The sequence below is a fragment of the Chrysemys picta genome, chromosome 10, assembly GCF_011386835.1.
Source record: "Chrysemys picta bellii isolate R12L10 chromosome 10, ASM1138683v2, whole genome shotgun sequence".
Lineage (NCBI taxonomy): Eukaryota > Metazoa > Chordata > Testudines > Emydidae > Chrysemys > Chrysemys picta.
This window is the reverse complement of record NC_088800.1, coordinates 84,884,274-84,899,666: the sequence shown is the minus strand read 5'-3', so window position 1 is coordinate 84,899,666 and position 15,393 is coordinate 84,884,274. Positions and strand designations below refer to the sequence as shown.

At 54.9% G+C, this 15,393-nt stretch overlaps 1 protein-coding gene across 5 annotated transcripts in view; it reads left to right on the top strand.

Moving 5' to 3' along the window:
* Positions 1 to 15,393, top strand: part of PKD1 (polycystin 1, transient receptor potential channel interacting) — a 136,648-nt gene that overhangs the window by 102,172 nt on the left and 19,083 nt on the right. For 4 of the 5 annotated variants that reach the window (XM_065560259.1, XM_065560258.1, XM_065560257.1 and 1 more), the window contains 13 exons: positions 260 to 859; positions 2,045 to 2,201; positions 4,102 to 4,354; positions 5,128 to 5,323; positions 6,631 to 6,801; positions 7,557 to 7,700; positions 8,594 to 8,804; positions 9,845 to 9,971; positions 10,949 to 11,065; positions 11,676 to 11,725; positions 12,161 to 12,369; positions 13,755 to 13,854; positions 15,075 to 15,193. In XM_065560259.1, the coding sequence (XP_065416331.1) occupies positions 260 to 859; positions 2,045 to 2,201; positions 4,102 to 4,354; positions 5,128 to 5,323; positions 6,631 to 6,801; positions 7,557 to 7,700; positions 8,594 to 8,804; positions 9,845 to 9,971; positions 10,949 to 11,065; positions 11,676 to 11,725; positions 12,161 to 12,369; positions 13,755 to 13,854; positions 15,075 to 15,193 (2,454 nt within the window). The remainder of the gene's footprint in view (positions 1 to 259; positions 860 to 2,044; positions 2,202 to 4,101; positions 4,355 to 5,127; positions 5,324 to 6,630; positions 6,802 to 7,556; positions 7,701 to 8,593; positions 8,805 to 9,844; positions 9,972 to 10,948; positions 11,066 to 11,675; positions 11,726 to 12,160; positions 12,370 to 13,754; positions 13,855 to 15,074; positions 15,194 to 15,393) is intronic. The other variant, XM_008164784.4, reaches the window with a different exon arrangement.

Genomic DNA, 15,393 nt, shown 5'->3' with positions numbered 1-15,393 from the left:
CCCACATTAGGATCTTGTAACTTTAGATCTTAACCACACCATAGGTTAGAGAAAACACAACGATGCAGAAGAGCGCTGTATGTTTAGCTATGGACGATGGAGAGCTTTCATTGTGGAAGGTCCTGTGTCACAATGCTGTAGTCCAATAGAAAGCCAGTAAGGAAGGAGGTTTCCTGATGGTTGTGGGAAGGAGTTGAGTGTTGCCTAGATTGTGGTCCTCACTGCTATTCCGTTTGCTATTTTACCTCTCTCCTTACAGGGGACTTAATACAACTCGTCAACACAGTTCCACAGGAGTCAAAACTCCAGGAATTGTGCAACGATCCCCACCGTGTGCTGGTAGCTTCCAAAGCCTACAGCCTGTCCTCCAGCCTGATGCGCATCCTCATGAAGTCCCGGGTGCTGAATGAGGAGCCCCTTGAACTGGTGGGAGGAGAAATCGTGGCCAAAGGCAAACGGTCTGATCCCCTCAACTTGCTCTGCTATGAGAACACGTTGGACTGCCAGTTCTCCATCCCCCAGGCCTTCAACACCACCTTCTCCGACCTGACCGACGTGATCCAAGTCATGTTCCGGGTGGACTCCAATCCCTTCCCCTTTGGCTACATCAGCAACTACACTGTGTCCACAGAGGTGGCCGCCATGGAGTTTCAAACCAACAACGGGACCCAGATTCCCATCGGGAGTCTGGACGCAGAGAAGGCCATCACTGTGATGGTACTGAACAATGCCATGACGAACATCTCCGCTGGCTCCGCAATCATTCAGGGAAAGACTTCGGTGAACCTAGTTGTTACGACAGAAAACAACAACAGAGAAGCAGGATTGCATTTCCAGCTCACCTACAGAGTCTTAAATGGTAGGTACCGCACTTTTTCTGCTGTTCAATATACTTTTCATCTGAAGGCCAGAGAGAGCACAGGACCTGGGGCCTGCATGCTAAACGGGATCTGCTACAGGGCAGGGACCAGTCAAGCACAACACACGAGCACAGTGCAGCAAGGGATCAGGATTGAGAGCTGCACTGCAAGTCACCGTCCCCAGTGGGATTAGAGCTCAAATCGTTTGCTCTCCAGGAGCATTGGCCTGAACCACTGGAGCCAAAGGAGAATCCTGTTGGCATATAGCAGCCTCAGAGCTTCGTCCGCGTGTTCCAGTGACATTGGACAGGGTAGATGCTTTCCAAATGCTCAGAGTCTAGCTGTGCTAGGACTGGTATATCATAGTCTCTGTGGACTTCCAGCCACTAGAGGGTGAGAGGATCATGCTTAGGATTCCCATTCCCTGCTGCAGAGGGGAAGGGTGATACCTAATTAGGGAGCCGGTCGCACTCCTCTGAGCCCAGGAGCTGCCGTTCCACCTGCCCCTTCCGCGAGCTGCACAAGCGGTGGAGGAAGTTCCTTACTCTCACCCCTGCGTCCTTGCAAGAGCCTGGCAGAACCTAGCCCCGGGTTTTACTAGGGCATGTCAGACACTGCAAGATACGCTACCGTTGTCTGGCTGCTCTCGCCCTGCACACCTGGTGCCACTCTCCTCTTGCAGGAGGAATGTCAGGCGGGTCTGGGCCTGTTCCCACTGACTTCGCTGACCCAGGGTCAAACCCCAGTCGAGCATTTCCCCCTTGGAACACAAATCGAATTGAGCTGCGCGGCGAGAATGGTCCGTGGTTACCGCTGGCGTTAGTGACATGCTAAGATACAGCGGGACCGAGCATTTGTTCCTGAGCACCAAAGGCCCAGTCCCGCGCTGTGCAGAGCCACCTCCCTCCCTGCTGAGGGCAATGGGAGCGGAAGGCATGTAAACCCTTAGCGGCAGGTGCTCAGCACCTGTCAGGATGGATCCTTCCAACCAGTCCTGTATGGGCTGCTGACACGTGAGCGTGGTACCAGAAGCAGTGGCACTTAACATTCACTTCTGTAAATATCACAGGTCCAATCTAGCAGCCCTCACTCAAACAAGACACCTGCTGAAGTCAGCAGGATCGGGGCCCACGCTGGGGGTTTGTAAAGGGCTTTCCATTCCCTCTCTTCCCCTTGCTGCCCAGATCGTTACATCTCGAGCGAGCTGGAGCCGTTCATCGCAGCCTACCTCTCTCCCTCGCCTGCGCCCAACGAGCACAACTGCAGCGCGGCCAAGAAGATCGGGCTGGAGGCCGTGGAGAGACGGGACCACAAGCGCTACACTTTCTTCATTTCCCCAATGTAAGAGAAAACAACACCCCCCCCCCCCCCCCCGTGTAACCCCTAGCCCTGGCTCTCGCTCGTGGCTTTAGACCATAAGCTTTTGGGGGCAGCTTACCCATTCTGGCATCAGGCACATCTGCTGCCCCGGTCGCTCCTCGCTCCAAGTCTCGTTCCTGCCGGCATACGGGTCCCTCTGCTGGTAGGGCAGTTCGGTGCTTTTCCCCGTCTGGCCAAACTGAGGTGTCGTCTCCTTCCCGGGAAAGCAGCATCCCAGACAGAGTCCCAGTGTAATTACTGTGACCCTCCCGCTCAGCTTCTTTACTAGGGCCCAGCCTCCCTTGAGCACCTGCCCAACTTCTCCTCACTCCAAGGGAACAGCCTCCCAGCGCTGCAGCTCCTTTCCCTTCAAACCCCCCTCCCTCCCCTGGCTCCAAGCAAGCCTTCAGCACCCCTTCCCCAAGCTCAATTTATTCACAGTACTGAGGCAGGGGTCTGCACCACCTCCCTCTCTGGGGGTCACCACTGCAGGGGGCTCATTCCCCAGAACTCAGTGGCTCCTTCACCCTGATGATGCAAGCTGAGTAAGGGGCTTCCTTCCACCCTCCCTTTCAGGGAGCACCTACGTGAGCACCGGTGCCAACCTAGACCTCAACCCCACACTGCGAACGTGCTGCCCACGCCTCTTCCTTCTCATGCTCCAGTCACCCCCTGGCCCCGTCTGGATTCTGCTCTGAGGCCCCAGCCGGGCTCCTTGCCCTTAGCCCATCCTGGCTGTTGCTCCAGGTCTGCCCGTCCCTGGACAGCTATTATGGGGCAGCCTTATATACTGCAGTCACTTGACTGTCATCTGCCCCTTTCCTAGCAGAGCTTGCTCCCAGTTTGGTCATGTGATCCAGAGAACTACACATCCCAGAATGCCTGTGCCGTGGAACTGCCCTTAAAGGGAACAGATGCACAGATCCCCTGCTGTACAGTGCCAAAAACTTTGGGTGTGGAGGAGTGAGCTAGGCACTGGGTGGTCCTGAGTTCTAATCCTGACTCTTGACTTACTGTGTGGCCTTCCGCAAACCACCTTTGGCCTCTGTTCCTCATTTACCCCATCTGTAAAATGGGGCTATTGATATTCACCCACCTACCTGCCCACGTAGATCACTTGGCACTTTGAACACGTAAAGTTCTATATAAACATTTAGTTTTATTATTGTACTGTTAGATTTTGGGATCCAACCTTTCTTGTTTATTGCGTTAATCATTGGTACAACTTCAGTAGTTGAAATATTTCTTTTTTTTTTTTCCCCACAGCAATAAATGTTTACGCCTCCCATTATTTATGAACCACTCCTAGGTGTTACCCAAGAAGAAAGTTGGTGGACTGGGAATAGGTGGGGCCAGGGTAGAGCCACTGCTGTGTAATTTAGCACGGCTTCCAGGGCTTTTGGTAACAAGATTCTCAAAGAGGGATTCATAGTCTTAATGAACAAATCCTTTCCCAGGCCCACTATGGAAGTGTCACCCGAGTCAGGGTAACGCAGTTAAGGGGTGGTGGGGTAGCTGTGCAAGTCTAGCCACCGATTCGCTTTTGCAAAAGAGGAGAATGTGCACTATAATTAGTGCATCTACCACACCGGGCTCCTAGTCCATGACTAATAGACGTACAAACAATAATAAGTAATAAAGCCTTGGGGAACCCATGAGTTCCCCCACAGCAAAAGGACTCTGTAAATTACTCACCATTAGTAGGATCCGTTTTCCTATGTCGCTTTGCACAGAAGTTGGTACTGAGTCAATTGCTCGCCACGCAGCAGGGCTGTTTGCATGGAAAGTCACTTGTGTGCCATAGATCGGCTTAGGATAGGGATTCGCGGCTCATCCAGGGGCTGGCGGATAAGCAGCCCCGTGCTTGCTCTTCTCTTTTTAGTACTGACGACACCACCAAGGACTATTACTTCAACATCACAAACCATTTCAGTTGGTCGCCGGTGGAGGTGACCCTGAGTTTGTACACCTCCTTGTGCCAGTACTTCAGTGAGCAGGAGATGAGGTGGAAGACGGAAGGCATCATCCCATTGGAGGACACCAGCCCGGATCAGGCTGTGTGCTTAACCCAACACCTGACAGCCTTCGGAGCCAGCCTGTTTGTTCCCCCAAACTCCGTCCAATTCATATTTCCTGTGAGTAAAAACAAAAACCAGACACTGGCGCTTTCCTGCACACTGGATAAATTAGCAGCTTGCTGGCTTTTGAATGTGCCCGCTTGAAAAAACAACTGCTGCTCTCAACACATCTCCCAAGCTAAGTAGAGTCATGCCTGATCTATGCTTGGATGGGAGACCAACCAGCAAGACCAAGGCCCCAGCATAGCCCCCTTGGGAACTTTGCTGCTGGCGGTGCCCTGTTTCAGAGAGATGTACACATCGGTCCTGACCAATTGTAGTCATTAAAAATCCCATAGCACTTTTACTGAGCGTAGGGTGGTTAAGCCCCAGGGTCCTGGCCAAATTCTGGTTGCATTTTGCTTACCTTCTCATTTTTGCCACAGCGTTCTTCCCTTCCTGCCCAAAGCTGTTGCATAGTTTTGTTTTACACTTTTAGAGGCTGCTCCTACCAGGTGCTCTGTGCCTTCTGATGGAGTTCAGGCTTCTCTGTAGCTCTGTAAGTGACGTCACGGGGAGCTACAGGCGTTCAGCACTTTCCTGCATGAAGCCCTGGAGAGCGGCTGAATTCCACTCCAGAGGTGGATGCATTTCAGCAGTGGGCAGGGTGATTGATGTGCATACGCATAGTCTGTACTCCAGTTAGGGAGCCTGCAGGATGGACGTCACTATGTAAGATGAAGATATGTGTTACTTATTGTTATTGCAGTCCGTGAGGAGTGAACGTGAGGCTGTGAAGAGAGGAGCTTGGGGAGGGAAAAGCATCTTTCAATATCTTTCATTTTGCTTAGCCTCCTGGCCCAGGTCTCAACTACATCGTTTTGCTGACATGTGCCGTCTGCTTTGTGACATACTCTGTGGCCATACTGATTGTGCACAAACTGGACCTGATCGACATTAACCGAGTGGGGGTGATTCCGTTCTGCGGGAAGAACGGGATGTATAAATATGAGATCCTGGTGAAAACCGGCTGGGGCCGAGGATCAGGTCAGTAACAGCGTCACTCTCTGGAACGGCTGACCGTGGGGTAGCTCCATATTAGTCCTTTGAGACTTCTAGGCACCGCATCACAGCGAATCGCCCTGCATGGCACAGAACTTTCCCAGGGTTCTCCAGAGCAGCGAGGGAGGGTTGCCCCTGAGGATCTGGAAGGTGTTTCCGGCTCTGAAAGGGGTTGAGTTATTCTGCCATGGTCCGGCTCCTTCTTGCAATTCTGCTGAAAGCGCCCTTGTATGTCTTTGAGACGTTTTCAGTTCAGGCCAATTCAATGCGACTTCAAAAGGAAACAGCCCTCAGGTAAGTGTCAAATATAAGTATGATCCACAAAGGACGGGTCTTCGTACTGGGCTTGGGGCTTGATCCCGTGTCCATTTACCAGCCCTGACTGTTCCTGATTGGGGGCGATGACTCCGCAGCACGATGCCCTCTTGCTCCTTTCTCCCGGGATTAGGCACAATTTCTCCTCCTCTCATTTTGTGGAGATGTTGCTCGTGGTTCCCGATGGTTTCAGGGAGAGCGTTGAATTTTACTCCAGCTGGCCCTTTGGGGCCAGCACTGCTATAAGACAGTGAGTTGGATTCTCTCCTGCTTTCTGTGCGTTGCCAGCACAATTAATCGCTTCACTCTGGTCCCTGAGTCTCTCTTAGCAGCGAGGAGGAAGGAGGCAGAAAGCTTGGGCTGGGATAGCAGCCACAACCGCTAGAAACATCATCTTTGGACTTTGAAACGCGAGCGGATATAATCTGGGAGCGTTGATTGAGCGTCTGTACAGAATGCCCTGGTGTCACTGTCGGATAGCTGCTCTCATGGGCGCCAATGGCTTCCCTGGGAGCAGGTTCATGCCCAGTCACCATGTCTGGGTCCTTATAGGCGAGCAGGGGACATTTAGGTGGCCCAGGTGAAACAAGGAGTGTCTGGCAGCTGGTCCCGGGGAGTAGTCAAAGAAAACAAGCCTTTCAGCCACTCCGTGGAAAGAACATCCAGAACAAACATCTCCTCCCACCAGGATGTCAGCAAGTTAAAGAACATTAGCTCACATCCCATCTCAGAAGGAAACATACTAAAGCCCATGTATCAATCCGATCTCACCAGCTGACTCTTCCAAGCTGTGTGTAACCCTATCTCTGGGTGTGGGGAGGCCAAGCCGCAACCATGGATACAAACATGTTAATTTCTTACGGGTCTCTGGGTGGCCTCTCAAAAGGGCCATTTCATTTGGTCATAGGGTTGGGGGGGAGAGAACTCTGCACTGGATGGGATCTGCCACACTGAACCCTCCTGTTAACTCCTGCCAGGTACCACCGCCCACGTGGGGATCACCCTGTACGGCGTGGATAATAAAAGTGGTCACAGGCATCTGGATGGGGAGAACGCTTTCCACCGCAACAGCCTCGATGTTTTTCAGATTGCGACGGAGCAGAGCCTGGGCAGCGTCTGGAAAATCCGCATCTGGCATGACAATAAAGGTGAGGCCTGGGCAGGTGTGCCAGGTTTGGACAGCTGGGACGATCACCATTGGGTTGGTGATTTACACTGGTGTAAGATCTGAATCAGACCTATGGTATTCGATATTCTTGCAAGGTTTCTGCCTGTGCCACTCTGGGCTACCCCCAGAAATCCTGCACGAGCAGCCATTCTTGCACGGGGGATTGTGCTGGGAAGCTGATGAACTCTGATGGGTAACTAAGAACATTCACTGCCTTAGGACACACCGCACTGTGGAGAGACATTATTGTCCAGTGGCCACGACCTGGGGCTGGCAGCCAGGGGACTTGAGCGCTAGCCCCAGCTCTGTCACTGCGTTTCCTTGGGAAAGTCTCTTCAGGCCACATTTGCCAAAGGATTCTAATTTTGAGTGCCCAACCATAGACACGTAGGCTGACGTTTTCCAATGGGGTTGCCTGGAATTAGGTGTGTAAATCTATGTGCAAGCCCCAAAATGATTTTCACAGATGTCCTTGGTGCCTCAGCTACCGCAGATTGGGGCTATATTCTAGTTACCTACGTTTGTAAAGTGCTTTGAGATGGAAGTGTCTGTCTTAGGCCCTTCCAGAGTGGCCCATCCCATAGCGCCTGTGGGCCACCCCGTCCCGTAGGGATGAGGAGTGCGATTGATACGCATTACTGACTGTTATTACTCTCCTGAGCTCGTCCCCGGGGCTGTGCCCCTGCCGAGGAATTGTCTGCCATGAGCCACGTCACTCTGTTTCCCTGCTCTTAGGACTCAGCCCTTCTTGGTACCTGCAGCACGTCATAGTCCGAGACCTGCAGACCAGCAAGAACTACTTCTTCCTGGTGAATGACTGGCTGTCCGTGGAGAGCGAAGAGAATGACGGCATGGTGGAGAAGGAGGTCTATGCCGCCAGTGAGTGCTTGGTTGCTGGGACACGCGGCCTGGAACATTCAGTGTTCATGGGATACAAGGAGGAGGGCAGGGCAGGGCAGTTCCTGGGATTTTGGGGCTTCTTATTTTGTAGGGAATGTCAAAAGAGTGACGGTATGGACGACATCATGGGCTCCCAGTCAATGCCCTCACGCTGGCTCGAGATTGGAGGTGCCCTGCTGGCTTCTTTCTGCCTTTTACCTGCTCTGGCTCTGTTTTCTCCACTACCAGAGCATACATGGCAAAGAAGGCGGCCACAATGAAACCCCAGCTCTGAGGGATGGGTCCTGGCCTCACCACACAGGTCCCCATGAACCCCAGCTCTGAGGGTTGGGTCCCAGCCTCACCACACAGGTCCCCATGAACCCCAGCTCTGAGGGTTGGGTCCCAGCCTCACCACACAGGCCCCCGTGAACCCCAGCTCTGACGGATGGGTCCCGGTCTCACCACACGGGCCCCCGTGAACCCCAGCTCTGACGGATGGGTCTCGGCCTCACCACACAGGCCCCCGTGAACCCCAGGACTGAGGGATGGGCCCCGGCCTCACCACACAGGCCCCCATGAACCCCAGCTCTGAGGGATGGGTCCCGGTCTCACCACACAGGCCCCGGGAACCCCAGCTCTGCGGGATGGGTCTTGGTCTCACCACACAGGTCCCCGTGAACCCCAGCTCTGAGGGATGGGCCCCTGTCTCACCACACAGGCCCCCATGAACTCCAGCTCTGAGGGATGGGTCCCGGTCTCACCACACAGGCCCCCGTGAGCTCCAGCTGTGAGGGCTGGTGGATCTAGGGCACAGAATGGCCTCCTCTGCAGAGCGTGGCTGTCACCTGCTCATCTCAGCCTGACCCTGGCTCTCTTTTCCCGGCATTCAGGTGAGACGGAATTGAGGAGCTTCCCTCGGATCTTCGTGGCGGAGCTGCAGCGGGGTTTCTTCGAGAAGCACGTTTGGCTCTCCATGTGGGACCGGCCCCCACGCAGCCGCTTCACTCGGGTGCAGAGAGCCACCTGCTGCTCCGCCCTCATCTTCCTCTTCCTCTGCGCCAACGCCGTGTGGTACGGCGTGGTGGGAGACGTCAATCTCAGGTGGGCCGCACATCCTACCGCGCTGCTCCTGGTCTCTCGGGCTCACCTTACCAAGCCTCTGCCCTGGTCTAGCACCACCCATCCCATGTCCTGCCTGGTAATGGCCTGTGCTGTCACCTGGCTGTGTGGCACGCAGACCATGATTCTGTGACGCCCCAGACCCTTGATCTATCACCTTCCTACGATCCTCCATTTCCACCAGTGTAAAGGAAAAGGAGCTCCCCGACCGCCCTATCACAAGAATCTGTGAATTGTTCCCATGCTCAGATACCACTAGGATGGGCATCATAGAAGAGCCTGGATGGAGAGATCTTGCTGCTCCCTCTCTCTCTTTGGCTCCACCCCTCCCCCCCTCTTATTTTTGCCTGTAGAGAAATATTTCAGACCTTGCCGATATTCTCCCTCCTGATACTTGTGATGGGGCTAAGAAGCAGCTGTGAAGGTGTCCCGCTTGCTCTGGACACAAGTGCCAGGTGTGGGGACTCCTGGCAGAAAGCAGCAGAGAGACACAGCTCCTGGGTGGAATTTTTCCAATAGCCCAACCCTGATTTGTTCTGTGGTTTGGGACTTGGGAGGCTTTTTATATCCTGGGAAAAAGCAAAGTAACAAAGCATCTAAAAATGAGCCCGAGAGAGAGAGGGACAGAGCAGGTCAACAGCAGCTGCAGTCGTTTGCTGCATAATCAGAATTTCACCAGACCACAACAGCCCTTCATTTTGGTACTAATAACGCCAGGCAAAAGGCTTTCTGCTCCAGATCCTCCAAGTTAGGCAGGTACCTTTGATACGTTTGAGGTACCATCCATTTCAAATCAAAGCCTGTTGATTTAGGACCTAAATACCTGTGAGGATCTGAGCCTAAGCCAGGGCTCTATTCTGCGCTCCTTGCACATCCAAAACTCCCAGTGGAGCCAGCAATGTCTTCTCGACGGTGTCCCTTTGAAAATGGCTTTTCCCTTCCAAACGCTGGCTCCCTAGTTCAGGTGGTGACACAGGTGATGTTGGTTCTGACATCTCTCTCCTTTTCTTGACCTTCTCCAGTCACGTGGCTGTTTCCAACCTGATCCCACTCAGCGTTGACACAGTGGCTGTTGGTTTGGTGTCCAGCGTTGTGGTCTATCCATTGTACCTGGTCATTTTATTCCTCTTCAGGATGGCTCGTAGCAAGGTAACAGGGAGGAAAAATCACTGACTTTCAAGGGGTGTTTTATGACAACAGATTGGCTTATAGCGGGCCAGCATCCGTCATCCTTACTCCCACTGTGTAGTATCTTACTTCAGGAGTAACAGCATGGACAGAAGTAAGAGGCACAGAATCTGGCCCATAGCGATGCTACAGAAGCGTTCCGTGCCCATACAAATAGCAGCGTTGATTCTCCTTTCACTCACCCCCTCCTAAATCAGGTGTTGCTCCTCTGTGTCTAGTAGGCTGCCGGGGTATAAATGATAGGAGATCCAGTCCCACAGACACATCAGGCAGGGGAGACCAGAACAAAACCCCAAGTGGGAATATGCCAATTGCAATGAAGAACGATGGGAGGCAAGCACCATAGGAGAGACTCTCAGAAAGTCGTGGGGGGTGGGCGGGGGAGGGGATGGACCCAACCGGAATCAGGACAGGAGAACTTGTGGCACCTTAGAGACTAGCACATTTCTTTGGGAAAGCCGCTCAGCAGGTGATTGTGAGCTGTCCCTGTGCTGGTATGCCCTTGGCGGGGGGAGACGTCAGACTCAGGGGCACCATGCAGGCACCTGGTGTCATCTGACTTGTAAGCATTGGCTGGTGAGAGCTGCCCCTGGGAGGTATTTGAAAAACCCACGTGGGTTTGGGGCGCTCCCCTGGTTTTGCTCTCACTGTTACCAGGCAGACCAGGGTTGCCCATTTCAGGGTGCTGATGGGGTCATGCGCACGGTTGTGTTACCCAGCCATTTATTTGCTGGTGTAACACGTAGGGCAGGTCAAGAGCGTCTGCTCGCTGATCTAATGGATGGGGCAGCCGAAGGAGGGGCTGCGGCCTGGAGCGCCAGTGTAGGTGGTGCCAGACCTGAAGGGGAGGGGGTGGGGCCATACATTAATTATACAAGCGAGACCTATTTCTTAGCCAGAACAATGGCCTCACCCTCTCCTCCCCGCCTCTTGTGCAGGCGTCCATCAGCCACACCCTGACCCACTCGGACCAGCAGTCCTTAGAGATAGATAACTACCTGGATTCCTCCTTCCTGGAGAGCTCCTTCCTCACCTTCCCCGGGATCCGGGCCGAGGTAAGCAGGCGATGGGACAACTCTCTTGCCTAACGGAGGCACAAAACAGGCAGTTCCGAGTGCTTCCCCCGGCCCCTCCGGGCATCATTCAGCCTCCTTCTGTCCCTGCGTGTGGCTGCGGAGCGGTGTCATGAGTTAATGCGGCGGGTACAGGGAAGAGTGGGAGCTGGCACACGGTACGGCCTCTGGCTGAGTCCCTGATGTGTAAGGGAGGGGTGGAAGCCATGCAGAGTGAGAGCAGCATGCTCTCAGGCCCCCACCTACCCAAGGCACTTAATGATACTCAGCATCCATCCAGCGCTTTCTGTCCGATACACGTTAATGCCCCGATCGGCCCGGCGCCCCCTCGCCTTCTACAGTGGGAAATGGAGGCAGAGAGGGGCTGTGAATTGCTGAAAGACATAGAGCGAGTCAGCATCGGGGCCAGTGAGTGACTGAGTGCCTGGCTTCCAGTCCTGTGCCCAGACCGCGAGGCTGGCCCCTCCCTGCTGCCATTTCCCCTGCCTGACCCCCCTGGAGAGCCCCTGGCCCTGCAGTGTTGATCAGCTGTGATTTTAACCAAAACCCAGCCAGCGTTTGGTGACAGACTCATTTTGCTCCTTCCCCACAGGCCTTTTCCGAGCAAACCAAAACCGACTTGTTCCTGGACGATTCAAAAAGGTGAGCAAGCTGCCGGGGATGAAAGCCAGCAGGGATTCTGCATTTGTACGGGCTCTGGACGCGTATGCAGACACCTCCTTTCATGGAAGACAGTCAGTTGTGGGTGGGGGAGTCTCAGACATCAAGCCCTGATTAATGTCAGTGGGCAAAAGGCTCCATTTTATTGTGGTTGGTCATTTTTTGTGACTAAGAGGTGAGGCGCATCTGCCAGCTTTATTACCACCACAGGCTGCATTTTGATTTCTCCCAGGGTAAGGGGTTCTGCCCTGCTTGCGTGTATTGATTAGCAAACGCAATAAATCAATGCGTCTGGAAGGCAGGACACTGGCTTCTGATACAAATCCCCCTGGAGTACATTATCCCGGCTATTAATACACAGCGCTCGGTCTCCCACTGCCAACCTGGGAACATCCCGCTCTGCCTTCTGTCCCGCAGTCTGATTCGGTGGCACTCCAACGAGGCCCTGCTCAACTGGCCAGATCTCCTCAGCGACCCCTCCATCATGGGCAACACCATCCAGAAGCTGAAGCGGGGACGGGCCAGCCGCCATCTGGGGCTCGAGGTGCCTCTGCCGGCCGAGGAGGACAGCTTGTCGCTTGGCTTGCACCAAGGGCAGACCAAATACTTCTCTGCCTCAGGTGGGGGTGAGCAGGGCGTGCTTTGCTCCGGTAGTGCTGGTAGGGAGGGGCATTTGGCCTTAGTGATTCCCTGCTGTCTAGTACTCGCTACCGTGGACAGTTATGCCTGGACGCAGACTGAGCAGGGGGAGTTTTGTGCATCGGAACCCCGCTTTATTTCTGGCCCTAAAGTCAGTGACTCCTCCAGTTCCCTGCGTCAGCCTTCACACCCCCTGCCCTTGACCACTGTGAAAGGGGACGGTGCTAAGATAAAAGTCCTGGGCCTGATCCCTTGACTCCTACAGGCAATTGGGCTGAGCGAGGGCGTCTGGATTCGGCCCATCTATCACCGATGGCGACCCTCATAGCCACAGGGTTATCGCTGCCTCCTTTGGCCAGGGCACCCTGCGATGACTCCTCAGGTCTGGCTGACGGAGCAAAAGGCCATTTGGTTCAGCTCAAGTGTTCAATGGACCCATTAGACCTTTCTCCTTATATTGGGAGTCCGAATCCAAAAGCGATCAGAACGGGTCAAGGACTCGGGCCTGCAGCAAGTCACTGGCTGCAAACCCTGCTCAGAGCAGGCGGCCCCAGCCCTCAGGGCATGGGAAGGAGGCACCCTGGCCCTCCGACATCACACTGCTCCCGTGTCTGAGCATGGCCTGTTCCTAGCCTGGCTTGCACCCCCCACCCCCACCTGTCCTGGGCCACCAGCCAGCTTTCATCCCAGCAGAGGAGGCCATGCTGCACTTTAACTGAAAAAAATCCCCCACGTCCGGGTTTGCATTTGCCTCGGAGCTCTTTAATACAGGGCCTTTAAAAGCAGAGGAGCTAACGCCCTAGGAGATGGGTGGCAGAGAGCAATCCTGCGCTGGCCCAGGGCAGCGGGGCTGCAGACCTGTTTGCTGTCACCGCCTGGCCCATCGTCAAGGCTATTGCAGCGTGGGCAGGCAGTCGGACTCCGGGCCCAGGGGCTGCTCTTACGCCCAGGGGGAGAGTCCACTGAACCCACGGCATTACCCTGCTGTCAAACCCTGGGAGCAAGGGGAGACTCTCACACCCAGGGTGTCTGAATTCCCCAGGGACCTGCGTATCCTCATCTGTGAGCCCCTGAAGTGACCCTAAAAGATTGTGCTCCCCAATTTGTGCATCCATCCGGGTGGCGAAGTAGGTTCACACTGGGCGCAGGAGTGATACTGGGGGGCAGGTGGGGAGCCATAGGAGGAGGTTCAAGGTGGCTGTGCAGGAGGGGACCCCTATAGCTTCACCTGTGTGGAAACTGGCCTGAAGCCCTCCCCCATTCCACCGAGAGGTGCTGGGAACAGATCGAGCAGCCCCGTTAACAGGGAGAGGGAGTTGGTTAACGCTTGGGGGGCTCACTTTCCCGCCCTGCTGTTGTCTGTCCCTCTCAGATGAAGATCTGATACGGCAGATCCTAGCAGACGGAGCTAGCGGCATCTCCCAGGATACGGGGCAGTACGCCAGAGCTGAAACGGACTTGATCTCAGGCCTGTAAGTACACAGGGAGAAAAGAGTGCTTAAACAAGGTGTGGCGAGTGAGCGCTTCCCGCCGGGAATGTGGGGGACAGGGACGACTGATTCTGCCTAAAAGAGGGTGGGGCCACGAGGCTCTGCCCCCTCCTTGGCCTCGCCCCTGCCCCTCCTCCTCCCCCCAAACCCCCCACCCCAGTCAAGCCGGAAGCCGGAGCTGGGCTGGGGAGCCCGGGCCCCTCTACCTGCCCAGTGTGGGAGGGGCCTGGGAGCAGCCCCTGTCCCCGCTCCCTGGGCCTGCCGCCCCCCATGTGGCTCCTACCCCGACCTGGCTCCAGCTTCTGGCATGCAGGGGCCCCAGAGGGCAAAGAGCTGCAGCCGGTCCCTGGTAAAAGCCACGGGGGGCTGCACCTTGGTGAAGGAGCCTCCAGCGGCAACAGAAGCGTCTCTGTAGCGGTTTCCTTTGAGCTGCTCCGCGAGTGCCGCTGGTGCAGGTCAGCTCTGCCCGAGAGCAGCTCCACAACAACGACGCTGGGGAGAGAGGATGTGAACCTCCCCATGGCTTTGATCAAAGCCCCTCTGTCCAGAGCCCATCCTAGCCCGGATACTGCTCTGTGCCTGGCTGACTGCGATCTCCCAGTGTCTGGGTTTATAGCCCAGTTTAAACAGTGCCAGCAAAGTAGCAGGGACTCTCTGCCTCGCCATGCCCCTGTAAGATATAAAACAGAGTCCATCAGTCTGACCCGGCTGCGCAGGGTCTGCGTTGGGGGCACCGTGGGCAGGCTGCTGGAAGAGCAATTTCCAAAAGTCATCAGCAGAAACCTGAGCAGCCTTGCGCTCCTGCTGTCCCTTCTCTGCAGGCGGTGACTCAAACCAGGCGGCCCAGTGGGACGTAGGCAGATCCCACTGACTGATGCTGCCGTAACTTGTATCTTGCCCGTGACTGCAGGGCATAACGGTAGTGATTCCTATTGAGCAGGCTGGTAGTGGGCAGGACTGGCTCTCTCACGAAGCACACACCTTTAAAAAGAAGAAAAGCTTCTAATCAGCCACAGAGTTGCCTGAGGCTGGTGCTAGATTAAATGTCACATTGCTTGGGCTCAGAATCCTCTCTCTAGGGCCCTCCGAACCAGGCTACCGCCGGTTTGCTTACCGCAGAGACCGCGTGTCTGATGGAGCGTCTCTTGCAAAGCAAACCCGGGTTTAAGCCCCATGCTAATAACGTTGATTTGCCCTGGCAGATCCAGCGTGTTTGGGGAGAAGACAGAGACCATCATGCTGCAGCGGCTGAATGAGAAAGGACAGAACATAGCAGCCCCTCCCAGGGAAGTGAGCAGATCTGCTAAGTCTACATGGACAGGTACTGGGCGGGCAGGGCCTTCTCTAATGTCAGTGCCCAGTGCAAAGGACATGCTCCCTGAAACAAGCTAGGCAAAGAAAGGAGCTCAGATGTTATGGCAATAAGGGGTGGATAAACAGATAGACACAGACCGACAGGCTGCCGTGAGGTGCACCCCTTTATGAGCCAGGTTCAGAAGGGGGCATGCTACTTGCCTACAA